The following is a 20579-nucleotide window of genomic DNA, read 5'->3' on the forward strand; positions in this document are numbered from 1 at the left end:
AAATAGAATTTCCACATGATCTGGTAATTCCACTACTGGGGATTTACTCAAAAATATAAAAACACTAATTTGAAAAAATATATACACCCCTATGTTTACTGCAGTTTTATAATAGCCAAACTATGGAAGCTACCCAAGTGTCCATCAATAGATGAATGGATAAAAAAAATATATGGTGTATATACACACAATTGAATAACAGCAATAAAATCTTGACATTTGCAACAACATGGATGGAGCTAGAGAGTATAATGCTAAGTGAAATAAGTTAGATAAGAAAAATATCATATTATTTCACTCATTTGTATAATTTAAGAAACAAATGAACAAAGAATAAAAGAGACCAAAAATAAAAAGACTCTTAACTATAGAAAACAAACAGATGATTACCAGAGGGAAGGGGAGTGGGAGGATGGGTGAAATAGATGATGAGGATAAAAGCATGCACTTACCATGATGAGGCAATATACAGAATTGTTGAATCACTATATTGTACACCTGAAACTAATATAACACTGTTAACTATACTGCAATTATAGTTTATTTATTATTTTATATATTTAAAAAAATTAATGTTTATTTATAGTTGAGGTAGCGGGAGGGGCAGAGAGTGATGGAGTCAGAATCTGAAGCAGAGCTGAGATTGAAGCAGAATCAGAGCTGTCAGCACTGAGCCGAACGCAGGGGCTTGAACTCATGAACTGTGAGACTATGACCCGAGCCAAAGTCAAACACTCAACTGACTGAACCACCCAGGCACTGCTATTATTTATATTTTTAATGTTTATTTTTGACAGAGCATGAGTGGGGGAGGGGCAGGGAGAGATGGAGACACAAAGTCCAAAGCAGGCTCCAGGCTCCGAGCTGTTAGCACAGAGCCCTACACAGGGCTTGAACTCATGCACTATAAGATCATGACCTGAGCCAAAGTAGGCCACTTAACCAACTGAGCCACCCAGATCCCCCAACTATACTGGAAATATTATTTAAAAAACACAAAGAGCTTTCAAAGTAAGCTGACTACAAAGACAGCTTGCATAAACAAACATCTGAGATTTTTTTAAAAAATTGAATTTAAATTTATTTATTTTGAGAAAGAGGTAGGGGAAGAGGAGAGGAGAGAGAGGAAAGGGAGAATCTCAAGTAGCTGAGAGCACAGAGCTTGATGCAGGACTTGAACTCACAAGCCATGAGATCATGACCAGATCTAAAATCAAGAGATGAACACTTAACTGACCGGACCACTCAAGTGCCCCCAGTTGGTATCTCTTGAATAACTTTTCCTGAAAGAAGTGATTTATTTGGGGGTTCATAAAGTTTGTTTAGTGTTATTAAATGGCATAAAGGAGCAAACAAAATGACTGTACAAAAATGAATGTCACATATTCTTTAAAAATTTTTTGTTAAATTTCATGAGTCCATTTAATACTGGTAATAAAATAATAGACATCAAAACCAATGATGAAAAAAAAGAGGAACTTCACATGGAAATTTTTTTTTTTTTTATCATTGGTTCTTTTAAAAAACAACAACACAACACAAATCTCAAACAACAAGCTTACACCTACAGGAGCTAAAAAACCCAAAAAACAAACAACAAACAAAGCCAAAGCTAATAAAGAAATAAATAGTAGAGCAGAAAGTAGAGACTAAACAGAAACCAAAAAACAAAAACCAAACATCAAAAACCAGGAAAGATAAATGAAACCCAGGGCCTCTTCTTTGAAAAAATAAGCAAATTTATAACTCTTTAGCCAGAACCATCAGTAAAAAAGAGGAATCAAATAAAATCAGAAATGAAGCAGAATAACTAATGACACTGAAAAAATACAAAGGATTTAGAAGAGATTATGAAAAAGTATGTGCCAAAAATTAGACAACCTAGGAGAAATGGATAAATTTCTAGAAACACAATCCTCCAAAACTGAACCAGGAAGAAATGAAAAATGTGAACAGACCAATTAGTAGTAATAAAATTTAATCAGTAATAATAAAAACTCCCAATGAAAGTCAGAACCAGGCCATCATTATCCTGATACCAAAACCACACAAAGACACTACAAAGAAAACAGGCCAATACTTCTAGTGAATATAGATGCAAAAACACTTAACAAAATTATTAACAAACTGATATCGACAATACATTAGAAGGATCATTCAACAATCATGTGGGATTTATTCCAGGGATGCAACAGTGGTTCAAAATTAACAAATCAATCAACATGATATATCACATCAACAAGGGAAAGGATAAAAACCCTATGATCATCTCCACAGATAGAGGAAAAACATCTGACAAAATATAACACCCATTCATGATAAAAACTCTCAACAAAGTAGGGTTAGAGGAGACATCCCACAACCTACAAAAAGGCCATGAATGAAAAGCCCACTGCTAATCTCATACTCAATGGTAAAAAACTGAAATTGTCTTTAAGACCAAGAACAAGACAAGGATGTCCACTCTTACCACGCTTATTCAACATAGTACTGAAGCCCTACTTGTGGCAATCAGACAGGAAATAAAATCATTCAAATTGATAAGGAAGAAGTAGAACTTCCACTATTCGCAGATGACATGATAGTATATGTAGAAAACCCTTAAAACTCCACCAAAAAATGATCAGAATAAATGAATTCAGTAAACTTGCAAGATACCAAATTAGTTACAGAAATCTGTTGCATTTCTGTACTTATGATGAAGTAGCAGAATGAGAAGTAAAGAAAACAATCCCATTGACAATTATGCCCAAAAGAATAAAATACCTAGGAACAGATTTCACCAACGAGGTCAAAGACCTATACTCTGAAATGTATCAGATACCGATGAAAGAAATTGGAGAAAACACAAACAAATGGCAAGGTAGTTCATGTTTATGAACTGGAAGAATATTGTTAAAATGTTCATACTGCCCAAAGCAGTCTACAGATTTAATGTAATCTCTATCAAAATACCAATACTATTTTTCACAGAACTAGAACAAATAACCCTAAATTTGTATGGGACCACAAAAGACTCAAATAGCCAAAGAAATCTTGACAAAGAAAAACAAAACTGGAAGTATTACAATTCCAGGTTTCAAGATATACTATAAAGCCACAGTAATCAAAACAGAATGGTACTGGCACAGAAATAGACACATAGATCAGTGAAACAGAACAGAGAGCCCAGAAATAAACCCACACCTATATGGTCAATTAATCTATGACAAAGAAGTCAAGACTTTACAATGAGGAAAGGCAGTTTCTTCAACAAATGGTGTTGGGAAGGCTGGACAACTACATACAAGAGGAAACTGGACCACTTTCTTACACCATACACAAAAATAAACTCAAAATGGATTGAAGACCTAAATGTGAGACCTGAAACCATAAAACTCTGAAAAGAAAGCACAGGCTGTGTATTTTAGACACTGATTCTAGCAACATATGAATGGATATATCTCCTGAAGCAAGGGAAACTAAAGCAAAAATAAAGTTTTGGGACTACACCAATATAAAAAGATTTTTCACAGCAAAGAAAAACATCAGCTAGACAAAAAGGCCACATACTGAATGGGAGAAGATATTTAAAAATGATTTCTCAGATAAGGAGTTAATATCCAAAGTATGTAAAGGACTCATTCAACTCAACACAAACAAAAAAATTCCAATCTGATTAAAATTGGGCAGAAGCCCTGAATGGATATTTCTCCAAAGAAAATATACAGATGGCAAACACACACATGAAAAGATGCTCAAAATCACTCATCATCAGGGATATGCAAATCAAAACCACAATGAAATATCACCTTATACCTGTCAGAATGGTTAAAATAAAAAGACAGGAAATAACAAGTGTCTGCTGGTAGGAATGTAAGTTGGCACAACCACCATGGTAAACAGCATGGAGGCTCTTCAAAAAGTTCAAAATACAAATACCACACAATCCAAAAATTCCACTATTTGGTATTCACCCAAAGAAAAGGAAAATACTAAGTGGAAAAGATACACCTTTAGTTCACTGCAGCATCATTTACAATTAACTAAGATATGGAAACAATCTAAGTGTCCAACAGTAGATTAATATATAAGAAAGATGAGGCATGGAATGGAATGGAATATTACTGAGCTATAAAAAAGAATATCTAGCCATTTGTAACAACATGGATGGACCTAGAGGGTACTACAGTAAATGAAATAAGGCAGAGGACACATACATTTATATGTGAAATGTAACAAGACAAAGAAAACAGACTCATAAATCCAGAGAACTGGTGGTTTCCAGAGGTGAGCAATGGGCGAATGGGTGAATTAAGTGAAGGGGATTAAGAGGTACAAACTTCCAGTCATAAAATAAATAAATCATGGAGATGAAAAGTACAGCACATGGAACACAGTCAATAATACGGTAATAACATTGCATGGTGACAGATGTGCTAACAGCAGTTTTCGTGGCAAGCATTAGCTAATATGTAGAATTGTCTAATCACTATGTTGTGCATCTAAAACTAATAGAACATTGAGAATCAATTTTAAATAATAAAATTTTTTTCAGTAAGTGCTTATTTGATGATGGGCAAATCTTTGTACTCAGAAGATATTCACTGATGATCCACCCATAGGTGAATCTACAGCTTCACACATCCATGAAGAAAATGGATTTTAGAAATCTGTACTTAATTAGCTCAGCTTGCCTCTCTTGGAGTGGTTGACTTTGTTTATTGTGGAAATGCCCCCTTTCTCTCTATATCACCCTTGCCTGACAAGAACCCCATATTGGGCTACATCCACTTCTGGCCTACTCTGTGCCTGCACCCAGACAGCTCAGCATGACTGGTCCTCCTTGAAATTCATGAGCCCAGGCATTCAAGGAGCCTGCAGCGGTGCACAATGCCAAGTCCACGCATCCCCTCAGCTCTTATCCTTGCTCCAACCTGATGACTTTGCCTCTTTCAGTGAGAGCACAGAAGCAGTGAGAATTTCCATGGGCTCCCTCCAGGATACTCAGCCTCCTGTCAGAAACTATGCCATTGCTTCTCTGCCTTCCCTCCAGGAGAACTCTCCATGTTCCTGTCTAAAAGCAACTCCTGGATTGATCCTAGCCTCTTGCCCACTCAAATATATGAACCCCAACAATTCTTCCTTTGCTTTCCTACAAGTCCTACTTTGCCCCTCTCTACTGGATTTTTCCCAGCAACATATAAATATGCTGTTAAATCTCCCAACCCAAAAATACAAAAGAAAACAAACTTTCTTTCAACCCTATACTCACCCATCCTGTAGCTATAGCCCCTTGCTTTCTTATACTCCCCTTTACAGCCGAATTCCTTGAAATAGATGGAAGAGATGAATTCTCTGTTCCCAGTCTCTCCCAACATATTCCACTCAGGCTTTTGCCTGCACCACGTCAGAGACATAGCTCTTGACAAGCTCTCCAGTGATTTCCAACAGCCTAAATCAAATGGTCAGTCTCAGGGCTCTTCATACATAATTCTCCAGCACTGGATATGGTCAAGCCTCATCCTTGAAACACCTTCTTTTCTTATATCTTCAACTTCTAAAGTTATAAGTGTAGCAGGACTCTCAATACAGACCTTCTTTTCTCTACCTACACATCCTCTATGATGTCACCCACTCTTGTGGCTTTAAATCCTACATATATGATAATTTAGTAGAATTCAGAATGCCTCAAATCAAGCTAATTTCTTCCCAGATCTGTTCCTCCTAAAGTCTTCCCCAATCATTAAATGAAGACTCTGTCCTTCTAGTTACTCAGGCCAAAGTCATAAGACTCATCCCTGACTTTTCTCATTCTTGGATATATCCATATCAACAAATAAAGTTGGTCTAACTTCAAAATATATGAAGAATCCAAACACTTCCCACCACCTCCACGGCTACCACCCCCAGGCCTTGCCTAGATTACTGAGATACTTTGCTGGTCTTGCTGCCTCCTCTCATCTCTCTGTGGTCTGGTTTCAACACAGCAACCAGAATGATGGTATTGTAAGTCAGTCAGATCTTACAACTCCTGGGCTAAAAACCCTCTCAAGAGTAAAAGACAAGGTCCTTCTACTGGCCTGTGAGGCCTTACAGGAACTGGTCCTCTCCAGTTGATTTCATCTCCCGGCACCCTCCCCTTGCGGACTCTGTTCCAGCCACACCAGCTTCACTGCTATTTCTCCAACCCATCCGCCACATTGCTGCCTCAGTTCCCTCTGCCTGAAAATATCTTCCCTTTGGAGGCATGGTTTACTCACTTCTCCCAGGCCTGTGCCCCACACTCATCCTTGCTCAAATTAGACAATATGAGTAGTAATTCTATCAACACCTTGCATTCCCTTCTCCCTTATTTTTTTCCATAGCACACACTACCACCTTTTACTACATATTAATTATTTATTAGTTTACAGTCTGTGTCTTCTCTCACTAGAGTTTCAATGAGGGCAGCTACAATGTGTTTTTTGTTCACTGCTATGTCCACAGTCTCTAAAACTATACCTGGCCCATTACAGACACAGAAATCTTTACTGAATGAATGAAACTATTGACATAAAATTAGAAATTCACATTAATTTAGTTTTAAAACACTGCATTGGTTGTATCTTGTGACATAAAAATAACTAAGTTTTTTTCTTACCCATTGGTTAACACTGCTGAGCTGTGCCATGTAGTAGTGTAAAGACTGGGTTGTCTTTTCCCACATCACGTAAGAGCCACCAAGAAAAGCCAAATCCCAAATGGGTCTCAGAGAAGGATCAATATGTCCATGGTTATCTGAGAGGAAGAAAACAAAAGCACATTTGTATTATGACATTTTGTGGGTAAAATTTCATATGTTTCAGTACTGAAATAGGGGCATAAGTTTAGTCACATTCGTCATCTCTTACAGAAGATCTTGAGCTGGACACATGACTTGTTCTTACCTGTTTCTACATCATATGAAGATTTATGTGCTTCAATTTGTCCTACTGAGTAAAGCTACTAAAAAAACTTATTTGCTGTACTATATTAATGTACTATAGTATGTATATACTAACATATACTATACTAATATAACTATATATATTAGTATACATACACTAATATACACTATACTAATATACTAATATAGTACAAATGTATGATATTAATGCAAAGTAAGAGCTATAATGGTACTCAAAGTCTTGTTAGTTGAGAAACGTCTTTAAATTAGATGGAAAAGTCTATCAGTTATCTTCTCCACATTATCTTCTGGTCTGGGTCTATAGTCAATGTGATGGTCTTTGCCAATCACTAAATGTCTTTCTCTGATCATGGCTTTAAAGCTAATCAATGAATTGGCAGTATCTCTGTTAGTGACTTGGAACACATGCAGAAATCAGGAGGTTTTTTCCTGTGGTATTGTTTTTGGAATTACAATATTTTTTTATTTCAGCAAACATTTATTAAAACCAACTTAACTACACTGATTAAGGTGGGATTACAATGATTAATAAATTACCTTTTGTGACTTTTAGGAACTCAAATTTTAGCAAGTTATTGATTTATGAGATAACTGCTCATGGACCATCATTTCATGCAACTTGGTGGAGATATTTTTAGCTTAAATATAAGCCAAATAATAGTATAATATGTGAGAAATAAGAACAAACCCACTAGGAAATTAATCCTTCTTGGTAAAATAATCATTAGCATAAATTCTTTTCTGTACTGGTAGAACTCGGGTGGTTTAGAATGGTTATCAATTCAAATATCATTCACAGATTGCAGGGGTGGTGGGAGGGTCACGAAGATGGTCCCTGCCCTCTACTTGTTGACAGTGCAGAAACACGGCTGATACCTTCCACCAGAGAAGGAGGGTCAAAGATCTGACAGAACATGGGAGGGAGAGGGGTCTTTGGGCTGGAGAGATTTGGGGAAAGCTTCCCGGGATGAGATTTGAGCTGAGCCCTGGATTCCTGTTGTGTATGTAGGGATGGGAGGGAGAGAGGGAAAGCTTCCTTCATCCATCTCCCAGTCACAGGATTCTTCTCCCAATGCTACTGTGAGTTCAACAAAACCTGTTACTAGAAGGCAAGTTAGTCACACCTAACACTGTGAATAGTGCAGACAATTGAAAGTATAAATGCTGGCAGTGCTGCTATAGAATCACTCAGATGACAGGACCCTGGCTGGTTGTTCCCAGGTCTTCAGTCTTTTCCTTTGTAGAGCACTTGGGCTCATGTATAGAAAGTTTGTAAATTCATCAGAAAAAGTGAAAACTGTACTCATACTAAAAATCAAACAGCTACCTTTTTGGGGGGGGGGGGAACAGTGTGGAGCAAGGATATCCTGAAATGGATTTAGATAGCCTTACCTATCAACTGTAGAGCAAGTTGGACTATAAAACCCCAATGTCCTGGAGGACTAAATGCTGAATAAAAGCTGCTGGGATTTGAACTGGCTAATCTGAGATCTCCATAGTTTTGACTGACTTATGTCTGAAAACAAGTCTTTTCTGTCTTAATAATTTTACAGACAAGCTATAAATAGTACCATTATATGCCTCCACTGAATTTAAAGTGACAACTATGGGGCACCGGGGTGGCTCAGTCAGTTAAGCATCTGACTTCAGGTCATGATCTCATGGTTCATGGGTTCGAGCCCTGCATCAGGCTCTGTGCTGACAGCTCAGAGCCTGGAGCCTACTTTGGATTCTGTGTCTCCCTCTCTCTCTGCCCCTCCCCCGCTGCCATTCTGTCGGTCTCTGTCTCTCTCTCAAAAATAAATAAACATTAAAAATAATTTTTAAAATGTTAACTTATAAATTCTGTTTATAAAAAGGTGCCCTATATTTAAAAAGTTTTTGGAGTTTCATGCCACACTAAGTTAGATTGTTACAGAATGATTCTTGTAGGCACGTAGGACTTTTTAACTGAACATAATGCAATTTACCTGCACTATTAAAACGTGTCCAGCGGTACCTGGGTGGCTCAGTTGGTTAGGCATCCGACTTTGGCTCAGGTCATAATCTCACGGTTCGTGAGTTCCAGCCCTGTGTCCAGGTTTGCTACTGTCAGCCAGGGAGTCTGCTTCAGGTCTTCTGTCTCTCTCTCTCTCTCTCTGCCCCTCCCCTACTCATGCATGTGTGCCTGTGTGTGCACGTTCGCTCTCCCACAAAAATAAGTATTTCCAAAAAAGAAAAAGTGTCCAAAACCTAGTGATCCTGTAGCAAATATTCAAAGAAAAGGTCCTCTACAGTTTCTAAAATTTGTTTTAAGGAAAATATATAAAATCTTATTTTCCCAGCCAATGCAAAAAGGGAAAAAAATCCCTAAATAACTATTGATTTTAAGCATTAGTCACTAGCCCATTTTTTTCAGACACTACTAAATATAAACAAATTCTACCACAACATAAGATTTAAATTGTTCCTTAGAAATCTGCGATAGGATTTAAGCTGAGTTGTCAAAGAACTGTTACGAGAAACATCCTAAAGCTTCTGAATTTTAGAAAGGCAAGGAGCGGTATTCTGCCTGCAGGTTTTTCAGAACACTTAGTCTCAACAAATGGGTAGGGCACAGATGCACCAGGAGTGGAGACCTCCGGTCCTTCCACATTGACTCGGGTCTGCTGTGGTTGCTGGGCAAATGAGTGAGCTCCGAGAGAGTGAGGGATGGGGTGCTAAAGTGGTCATATGTCAAGCTTAATACCCAAGCGCAAGTCCAGAGATGACTCTTGCGGTTTGGAAAATTGGATTTGCCAGTAAGTGCAGTCTCAACTGCTGCCCACACGCTCTACTGAGCGCCAGAACAAACGAGCTGTGCTGCACTTCGGCTGAGTCACTTCAGAGGGTAGGGCTCATTTCTTATTAAAGACAGCACCACTGCCCATTAGCTCTTGACCTAAAAGGAGATAAACTTGATTCCCCTGCAACCTCCCAGCAAGGCCCTGAGACAGGCTGGCTCGCCTAGCCCTGGTGTGGAAGTCTGTGATGGGCACAGTGGGGGTCTGGAATGGTGTCTAATCACATAAAGTATCCAAAGCCGCCATCAGAAATCTTTAGAAATGTTGCCTAAGGCTCTGGGCTCAACTCAGAAAACTATACCCCTATGTGCATATCCTATTGCAAAGACCTCTACCTTTTCTTTGAAGGTTCAGCTCTTGCCCTAATCCTTGTCTAGGATGGGAAGTGGGGAGATTAAAAGAAGGCTCCGGTAGCTCCTGAGGGCATTACTATAGCGTCCTGGAGATGAAGAAAGGAAAAGGATCCCTTCGCATTTTGTTTAAATAGGGATAAAAATTTTAATGATTATTCTTTTTAAGATTTAGCAATTATATACATTCCTGAATACAGAAATTCCAGACACTGATTCATACCAGGTATGCTGACTACATCCAAGGGGGTTTTGAGTTGCTTCATGTGCTTGTAAAGCAGGTAATCCTCCTGTTGTCTTTTGTTCTTCTCAATGAGGCGTGTACAAGTCACATTCACAGCTGGTCTGGGTTTCTGATTCCTGAAAAACACTCGAGCAGAACATTTCCCCAAGCGTTCCTCACCTTCCTGAAATAAAAATTTTGGAATTAAACACAATGGGTACTAATCCCTCCCCATCCACTCCAATACATAGGTACACAAAGACTGGCAGGATGCATTGGCAGTAATAGACGCAGTGGTCTTGGCTTCTGTCTGCTCACAGCTAAACACAACAGTCCTTCACTATTTGCGGTTATTTAAGGAGCTTTCTGACGACCCCCTTATACAACCAGGCTGGGCACATTCCAAAGAAAGATCATGGATGTCTATTGAGTACTGCTTGGTTCAAACCTCAAGGATAGTGGGTACTTTACTCTCTACTGTGGACTAACAAAGTGCTTAGCTGGACCTCAAGCCTGCTAAGTCAAACCAAAAGATGAAATGGTCTCCATGAACAAAAATGACAATATCCTCACACTGCTTTATGAATTCAGTCCTCAGATTCCAATTTTACAGAGTAAGATACTGAAGTCTAAAGAGGAACGTACTCCATGTCTCACAGCTAGTAAACGGTAAGCCAGGAATTGAGCTCCTGTCTGATGCCAAAGCCCTGCCTCTGTACTAACTCCATCTCTCTACTCCAGGATCTCATCTGAAAGGAATGGAGGCAGATGTCACCCAAAGGGGACTAATTCAAGGGATTTATTTGCATTCACATTTAAATGCAGACATCTGAGTATTCTGGGATCACCCTTAGTTTCCCATTCAGAGACATCTGGATTTGGACAGCTGGGTGCTGCAAGTAAGCATCACATGTAGGACTCAAGTGTTGGACAGTGCTTCTCCATCCTTATAGGCCACAGATTCCTTACCCCAACAACAAAAAACATCAGGGAACCTATTCCCAGGAAAATGCATGTATACTCAGACCATCAACATTGGGCCTAGAATTTGAGGAAGTTCGTGGCCACTAGTCATGGCCCCACCCAGACCCATCCAGGGGCCCCTAGTTAAGAACTCCTGTTACAGAGTGCTTGGTTGAGCAGTTCGCGCTTTTGTGCTTCTACAGTCATTTAAATTGGATGACAACAACCAAAAAAGAAACACCCAAACTTTTTTGGTTTCAACTGAAAAAGAAAAAAGCACAAAGAAAAAATTTTAATCAACATTGCATCTGCTTTATAAGCCCATTTCTAGTGCTAACTCAAAAAAACTGAAGTATGCTTTTCCAGTGGGAGACTTTTCCCCCTGTGAGTGCTAGCTTGAAAGAGAAGGAGCTTCGGTGGTGCATTAAAATCCTAATTATCGGCAGAAAAGAGAAATAAAGGTGAAAGGGGCATCCAGAAGAGGCTTATGGAAAGCAGAAGAGAGGGCTGGCACACAATCTCCTTTGATGTCTAAGCCGTTTCCAGGGAAGAGAAAATGAACCAGTTTTTGTTTTCTTTTGTTTTCCTTTCCTTTTTGTTCCCCCCCAAACAGCTCCACAGAATCAAAGCAAAGCACTCTCATCCTTCTGAAATGGAACATTTCAATTAGCGAGCTGTGCTCTTTACAAAAACATATTGCTGGTCAAAATGATCTAGGAAGTGTATTTTTCCTTTAGCTTTAATCTTAACACTTTCCGTTTGCAAGGCTAGAAATCAAAGGGGTCTTTCGTGGGCTTCCTTCATTCTTCTTGAAGTAGCAAAGTCAGAATGTGCTGTTATGTTGTTACAACTTGTTTCTATAGACTGGTAAATATTCTTCCAGGAGCCTCAGTCTGGGGGGGGGGTGTCTTGCCTTCTCCAGGCCCTCCCCGCCCTCCCCCCCCCCCCAAACTGGGAAGGAAGCTCTGCCTGCCCCTGAGATACTTGAATGTGATGACTCCTGCTCTGACTCAGCACCACACAAAGCGCATCTGGGCTGGTCTTCTCTCCACCCATGTTTCAGATGCTGCCACCCGGCTTGGCCCAGCACATGGAAGCTCATCTGGCTTTAATTTCTGTGTGAGTCTTCTGTTTACTCCTTTCCCAAGAACGGGTAAAGGAAACTTGGCAAACAACGGCCTGCTTGGTCAGGACTGTAGGGACTAATAGTGCCTGCGGGATACACTGGTATTGCTCTTTGTTTTACAGAAGACTTCTGTATGGAAGTTCCTGGATTGGCCTCGTGCTATGTCGGCCTGCTAACGAGAAATGTCACCAGCTGACAGGAGGGGGCAGGTTGACATTTGAGAGTGAGTCATTCTAAGCATTCAAAGGTGCTAGAAGAGATACCAAGGGGACTGTGAAATTTCCTCCCAGGGGCAAAAGAAGGAGGGGATGGTGGCTCTAAATGCAGCCCTGCATAAGACCATGATGTTGAAGGCATTAAATACTGAGTTCCTGCCTAGCTCTGTTCTTCAATTTTTGGAGACTAGAAAACAAAGCAGAACAAAACAACCGCAAACCTCCAGATCACTATATATTCAGATTTTCACCATTTATTTAATTTTTTAATGTTTCTTTATTTTTGAGAGAGCAGGACAGAGAGTGAGCAGGGGGAGGGGCAGAGAGAGGGAGACACAGAATCTGAGCTGTCAGCACAGAGCCTGATGAGGGACTCGAACTCACAAGCCATGAGACCATGACCTGAGCCAAAGTCAGATGCTTAACTGACTGAGCCACCCAGGTGTCCCCAGATTTTTCCCTTTTAAAAAAATAAAACTGTATGCATTGCTAATTGGATACTTCACCAATTATGGCAGCTTACCTCTGGGTTATAGCGATCTGTGGTAAACACCAGGTCAACCTGACATTCCTTCTTTGGATTAACCTAAAACAGAGAAACCAAGTCTTAGCCTAGCAAAAGTTCTGTTAACATCTTCCTATCCAAGAATTACTCCCTTGGAATACCATAGCATGCAAATAGTAACTACAGCATTTATATTGGAATAAGATCAGTGACTTTTTAGAAGGAGAAAATATCTCAAATTTTGGTCTGATCATGACACTCTGCTTGGTAGTTTGACACCTACCTACAAACGGGGATTGGGAAAGGGCCACGGTTGTATTGAGCGGCCAGTTGACTTTGTGAGAGCAGCTAGATGGGAAACAGACGTGTGCCCGAGGGCTGGGGGTGAGCCCTTCTCCACAGCCTGCCCTGGGCGCGGGGCTGCATCTGTGAGGCAGGCGGGGGCGGCAGCGGGTAGTCAACAGGGGAGACAGGAAAAAGGGTGTACCCGGTAATAAATAATGGATTTTCAGATGGTGAGAAGGCAAGACAGAGAGGTGGGGCAGGAAGGGCTACCTTCTCTAAGGTGGGTGAGGAGGTGCCCTGAGGAGGAGGCCTCAGCTGAGCTGGAAGGGACAGCAGGGAAGCAGCCACCCCCAGAGCCGGGGGGCGGACGGGCCCTGCCAGCGAGGCAGGAGGCCTGGGACAGGATGGAGTGCCAACCCTGAAGTCCTCACTGTACGGCCTCTCCTTCCCCTGCAGCTTCACCAGCAGGCACACTTCTAAACTTTGGGAATGCTCATTTAGCCTTTTAAACTTTGTAATTGCTCCCAATGCCAATTTTTAGAATATACAAAGCCATATCACTGAGGCAATGTAAACGGTTTAGAAGAACTTTATGCTATTTGCCATCATTTTTTTTTTTTTGAGAGCAAAATGATCATTCAGTAAAAGGAATATTTTCTAGAGGACATTTCTGCTGCATGGAGCTGAAGTTATTTCATATAGTCTTAAGTTGGACTTTGGAAACATTGATCTCCTTTGAATCTTTTTTTACTATTCTAAAATAAAGTTTATTTTTATTTTTTTAAGTTTATTGTCAAGTTGGTTTACACAGAACACCCAGTGCTCATCCCCACAAGTGCCCTCCTCCATGCCCATCACCCTCCTTCCCTTCTCTGCGCCCCCCACCTCAGCCCTCAGTTTGTTCTCAGCATTTAAGAGTCTTTCACGGTTTGCCTCCCTCCCTCTCCCCCACTATGTTTCCCCTTCTTCTCCCCCATGGTTCTCCATGAAGTTTCTCCTAACCCTCCTATACGTGCAAACATATGGTATTTGTCCTTCTCTGCCTGACTTATTTATTTATACAATGGAATACTACATGGCGATGAGAAAGAATGAAATCTGGCCATTTGTAGGAACATGGATGGAACTAGATGGTGTTATGCTGAGCAAAATGATTTCCTTTGACTCTTAGCCCAGGATTACAACAACCAAACAGGACTGTGATTTTAAATAGGGCACATACCATCCATTCCTAGTTCAGCTCCTTAGCTGGAGGAAGGAGGGATAGGATTCTCTGGCAATTATTTATATAAAGAATGTTTAAATATGTGACTATATAGATGTTCCTGGGGTTGGGGGAGCTCCCAGAGCACTACACAGGGGCAGTTTGCTTAGCACTCATTTTCAATCTTAAAAAAGTTCTGGTGTAAGTTGAAACACTGATTTTAGTTTACAGAATTCATACACACAAATCTGTCTTCACTCTCATTCACTGTTTGCCACAGACCATGCCAATCATGGTGGGGGGTGGGGGGGGTGGGATGGGATATAAAGAAATGGAACATCCAGTCCAGCCTTACCGGAGACCTACTTCTAGTGTGGAAACAGGCAAATCAATAGAGACATAGTGTGCTTGCTCAGTGCAGGGTGCTAAGGCCAGAAGGCTTTCTCCAGCAAGCAGGGCCTGAACAGCTCTTTGAGGAGGAGGTATTGGTCAGGCAAGGGTGTCGGAATAGAATATAGGGGCTGGTGTTCCAGGGGAGGCAATGACCCGAGAAAAAAAAGCTGTGTGGGGAGTTTGGCACGAGGTCATGGGAATTCTTTTTTTTTTTTTTTTCTTTTGAGGGAGAGACAGCAAGCATGCAAACAAGGGAGAGGCAGAGAGAGAGAGAGAGAGAGAGAGAGAGAGAGTGCTGTCCGCACAGAGCCCGATGCAGGGATCGAACCCATGAATTGTGAGGTCATGACCTGAGTGGAAATCAAGTTGGATACTTAGCTGATTGAGCCACCCAGGCATCCCTCACTTTTTTTTTTAAATGAAGAGAATTTGGAACTTGATCCTAAACTTGGGGGTGTCCCAGTAAACATAACTACAGTAGTTAGGGTGTTGTGAAAACTAAGATATGGCATTAAAAGGGCTTATTGGGGTAAAAGTTTAGTGTATGTTCACTATTTTTATCGTTAGTAAAATCTATAGACATGAGGGAGAGAAGAAAACTGTGCTAGAAATTAGAATCTGGCCCAAGTTCCAGGCTACGGAAGAATGTCAACACAGATTCAAGGTTGCTGTTACTTTGGTTCACTCCTGCCTGAAGCTCCCTTTGTCTCCAAGATTCCGGAAGTTTGGGGTCTTTGCTGCCCAAGTTAAAGGAGCACAGGGACCCGTGGGCTTGCTGCCTGTGACTCCCACACCACACTGGCACCCACAAGAACTCATGCTCACAGGAGGCAGCACCTCTGCTTGCTGTCACATTCTAGGCCTTGAATCTTTGGCTGCACCAGCCCTGGGGCCCTCTCCCCTGCTACCTGAAGGACTTTGTTTGCATTTGCTTAGAGGCTTCCAGAGAGCAGCTCTCCTACACAGGAGTCAGAGACACCCCCCCACCAGGCTGCTGGGTGGGGGGGGATGGGCGGAGAGACCATTCATGAGGGGGAGGCAGAGTTGACAGGTACCATCTTTGGTGCCCAGGAACATGGGAGAGGAGTCAGAGGTCAGCTGAATGTCACAGAGGTAGATTCAGTGGAGGTAGCGTGGTTGAAGCCAGGGAACTGGACGCAGCCCGCACGCGAGACATATGTGTACACAGAGAAGAATCCCGAGGACCACAAACCTTCAGATCAATAATACATTGGGGCATGCTTATTCACCATACACAAGGATTCACAAAGGTCTTCCTTATCCTTGACACAACTGTGCGGATTTGACATAAACTACTGAAGACAGTATTTGAAAACAGTGTTTTTGAAAACACATGGAGGCAAAGTGAGGTACATCCTCTATAGGGAAAGAAACAGAACTTGATTAACAAAGGCTGCGAGCTGAGTCAGAATGGAGCCTGTCCTTTTGAAGAGCTATTTTCCTTGCTGATTTGGTTTCCTTATTTTAATTAAGCACTCTTAAAAGCATCTATGTTCTGTCCAAAATATGATTTTTATGTTTTGGGTTGGACTTTATCATTTATCAAGACACAGTGCTTTAATCTCCCGCGAAGGCCTCTCCCTCCTCTTTGTATGAGTCACGAACTCCTCTGAGGCAGCTTTGCTTGGCTGCCGTGTGGCTGGTGGGAGATAAGGCCTGTGGGCACTGGCAGCAGCAGCTGGCACCTTCCCCATCTGGGACAGTGTCTCGTGCTCCTCTGGCCTGGCTGCTGCAGCACTGTGTTTCACTCTGGTTGTATTTATTTATTTTTTTGAGACACAGGGCACAAGTGAGCAAGGAGCAGACAGAGAGAGAGAGACAGACAGACAGAATCAGTGCTTACCCAAAGTGAGCTTCTGTTTTACCTACAGGGGGACTCGAGCTTACTTGATGTGGGACTTGAAATCACGAACCGTGAGATCATGACCTGAGCCAAAGTCGGATACTTATGACTGAGCCACCCAGAAGCCCATTTATTTTTTAAAAAATATCTTATGTTTTAGGGGCACCTGGGTGCTTCAGTCAGTTAAGCATCTGACTTCGACTCAAGTCATGATCTCACAGTTTGTGGAGCCTTGTGTTGGGCTCTGTGCTGACAGCTCAGGGCCTGGAGCCTGTTTTGGATTCTGGGTCTCGCTCTCTCTTTGCCCCTCCTCTGTTGGTGCGCGCTCTCTAAGATAAATAAAAACATTAAAAACATTTTTTAAAATGCCTTATGTTTGGGGCACCTGGGTGGCTCAGTCAGTTGGGCGTCCGACTTCGGCTCAGGTCATGATCTCACAGTTCATGGGTTAGAGCCTTGCGTCAGGCTCTGTGCTGACAGCTCAGAGCCTGGAGCCTGCTTCAGATTCTGTGTCTCCTTCTCTCTCTGCACCTCCCCCACTTATGCTCTGTCTCTGTCTCAAAAATAAATAAACTATTAAAAAAATAAAATAAATGCCTTATGTTTTAAAGTAATCTCTATACCAAACATGGGGCTCAAACTCACAACTCCAAGATCAGAAATCTCAAGCTCTACCGACTGAGCCAGCCAGGTGCGCCTACTCTCAGTCTTTGATTAAAACTGCTCTGCAGTACAGTGGCCTTAGTTGTTGAACACCCACTGCAGGATTCGTAGCACTGTGCTGGGTGCTGGAACACAGGGACAGAACAGTGGTAGCCATGCCCTCAGGGCAGTCAGGTAGGGAAGGACTTCTACGGGACCACTGTAGGACTGGTGATCTGATTACAGAGGATGTAAGAGCTGTGACAGAATTGGAGGACCACTCCAGTCTAAGGATCGGGGAAATGAAATCTAAGCTGAACTGTGAAGCTTGAGAAGGAATAGACTTGGTGAAACAGGGGTGAGGGGCATGCAGGCAAATCACTCCACATGGAAGAACAGTGGGGAGGAAGGCCCTGAGGGGGGGGCGAGTGGGGCCAAAGGGCAGAGACAGGAGCCGGACCGCCTTCCCCAGGAGGCGATGGTGAGGACTTCATCCTAAGAGAAATGGGGAACCATGGGGACAGAGAGATTTTTTTAAAAAAATCCCTCCAGCTGGAGGGTGGAGAGCTGGTGCTGGGGTGCGGAAGTATCCATAGTGACCACTGGAAGCTGGCTAAGGGGGTGGATGAACCAAGGTGGGGACCGTGGAAATGGAGAGAAGTGTACGGTGGACAGACAGGACTGCTGCACCAGAAGGTAAACCGTGAATATAATTTAAGGCCAGAAATAAGCACTAGAATATAAATTTTATAACAGGACAACATCATTAAACCAACCATCATTTAAATGATGCTTGTATTTACAGGACAACAACAGACACCTTATTGGGTCTGCGCTGGGTATTGTTCTAAGCACTTCACATGTCTTAACTATGCTAACAGAGCCCTGAAGACCAGTCCAAACTCATGAGTAATCAGAGAAATGCAAATTAAAGAAGCAATGAGGTGTCACTGTACAACCATTAGACTAACAATAAATTAGAACATGGATCAGGCTAGCTGCTGGCCAGGCTTGGGGGCTTGCTGTGTAGCTGGTGGGAGAGTAGCCTGGTGCAGCCCGGCTAGGGGGGCAGTCTGGCTGACGTGGGTGTGTGCCCTACAAGCTAATACCCCACTTCTGGGTATGTATCCCAGAGAAACAATGATGCGGCTTCCAGGGCACTCAGGAGGATGCTCCTTGAGGCACTGCTTCAAGTGGTAGAAGTTGGGAGACAACGTGGTGTCCACCCCTGGGGGGTGGGCAGGCAAAATGGGAGTACCTGCCACAGAGAGCTGTTCGGCGGGGTGGGGTGGACAGGAGGCAAACTAGCCAACATACAGCAATGTAAGTAGTAGATTCTAAATGCTGTGAGTGAAAACAGAAACAATGGTATGGAAGGACACCATTTGCAAATAAATTTTAAATAAAAATTTGCACACAACCAACAGTATCTTTTAGAAGAATACTTACAGATGAATACAAAGCTAGACTGTTTTGAGTGGATGCCCATGGGAGGGTGGGATGAATGGGAATGAAGAGAGAAGAACAAACTCCAGAGAGGAGCCTCCACTGGCCAAAGACAAAAACAGACCCTGAACGGAGCTATGGTCCTCCCTCAGCTTTGTGCCTGGGACCAAGAACACATGAATCGCCTTTTAAAAAGATAGAAAATCATTTAAAAATGTTAACTCCAGGGACGCCTGCATGGCCCAGTTGGTTGAGCATCCAACTTTGGCACAAGTCATGATCTCACAGTTCCTGAGTTCAAGCCCTCCATTGGGCTCTGTGCTGACAGCCCAGAGCCTGGAGCCTGCTTTGGGCTCTGTGTCTCTGTCTCTCTCTGCCTCTCCCCTGCTCACATTCTGTCTCTCTCACTCTCTCAAAAATAAGTAAAAACATTTTTAAAAATTAATAAAAATGTTAAATCCAAAGTAACACAGTATGGATGTCCTCACCCCCATATATGAAACTTAGGTCTTTGTTTTTCACGGTTAGTGGGATTAGATTTGAGAAGGGTGGTAAACTCACTATACATGGTTTCAAATCTATAAATTCTGCTCCCAGGAGGGAGGAAACCTCCTCAGGTTGGGTGGGCCTCCCTCTGCAGCTGGCATATGGGTTGTTGCGGCCACATGGTGCTAAGCTAATCCATTCATTCATAGCTATTAAAAAAAAAAAAAAGCTAAATAGACATATTTGAAAGAGCTTAATCTAAAACTGGGACAACAGTTCTGGCTTTTCTGAGGGAAGAAGTGTTCCCGGAAGAGCAAGTCACGGTGCTTACATCCCCACATTGCCCAAGTGTCCAAATAGGAGACACATTAGGAAGTTTTAGATTCCTTTCTTAAAACACAGCAAGAAGTACAGCATGCTGTTCTAATATTTGCCAGAATATTGGCTCTTTATATAAAAGAAAAGTCAGCAAACAAAACAAATGACCATGTGACTATATAACCTGAAGGAATTAATTAGTAGCTCTTTGCTACAGATTACTTTTTAATTATGTATAAAAGAAGATTTATGGGCTATAGGCTGGCACAAAATGCTTTATAATCAGGGACAACTAATGACATGGATTATATTCTAATCTGGTGTGTGTGTGTGTGTGTGTGTGTGTGTATTATTTTTCTAGGTTTCTTGGTTCTGTCCCTTCTGGCCCATGTGCACTTCCTACATGCTAAGCCTCACAAGGGCTCTTTAGGGGGATGATTAGCACTTTAATTTGGGACTTTCCTTGCAGGAGGGAGGGAAACAGGCTGCTTTTAAAGTCCTGTTTGAGAAAGCATACAAAGGAAAGTGTACAAAGAATGGCTGAACTCAACACACTAGCCTTCTGGGGACAAGGTAAGAGAAATACTTCTCAAATCCTTATCAAATCAGTATCAAGAGCTCGCATGTGAAGCACCCTGCTAAGCCACCTGGAAAGAACAATGATAAAGCTATAATATATACAATGAGCTCTCACTACATGCTTCTTGTGGTTCTACACAGTGCCTGGTGTGATCACATCACAAGAGCCCTTTGGGGTAGATACTATCATTGCCTTCTTCATTTTAAAGATGAAGAAATGGGGGCACCTG

The 20579-nt window shown here is 41.9% G+C and overlaps 1 protein-coding gene across 2 annotated transcripts in view; it reads right to left on the reverse strand.

The window, feature by feature from the left end:
• The window catches only part of RARRES1 (retinoic acid receptor responder 1), a 75390-nt gene that overhangs the window by 41769 nt on the left and 13042 nt on the right, over positions 1 to 20579 (reverse strand). For both annotated transcript variants that reach the window (XM_039236050.1, XM_039236049.1), the window contains exons 2-4: positions 13151 to 13213; positions 10324 to 10507; positions 6623 to 6759 (exon numbers count right to left, since the gene is read on the reverse strand). In XM_039236050.1, the coding sequence (XP_039091981.1) occupies positions 6623 to 6759; positions 10324 to 10507; positions 13151 to 13213 (384 nt within the window). The remainder of the gene's footprint in view (positions 1 to 6622; positions 6760 to 10323; positions 10508 to 13150; positions 13214 to 20579) is intronic.

The sequence above is a fragment of the Hyaena hyaena genome, unplaced genomic scaffold (assembly GCF_003009895.1).
Source record: "Hyaena hyaena isolate Hyena2069 unplaced genomic scaffold, ASM300989v1 scaffold_105, whole genome shotgun sequence".
NCBI lineage: Eukaryota > Metazoa > Chordata > Mammalia > Carnivora > Hyaenidae > Hyaena > Hyaena hyaena.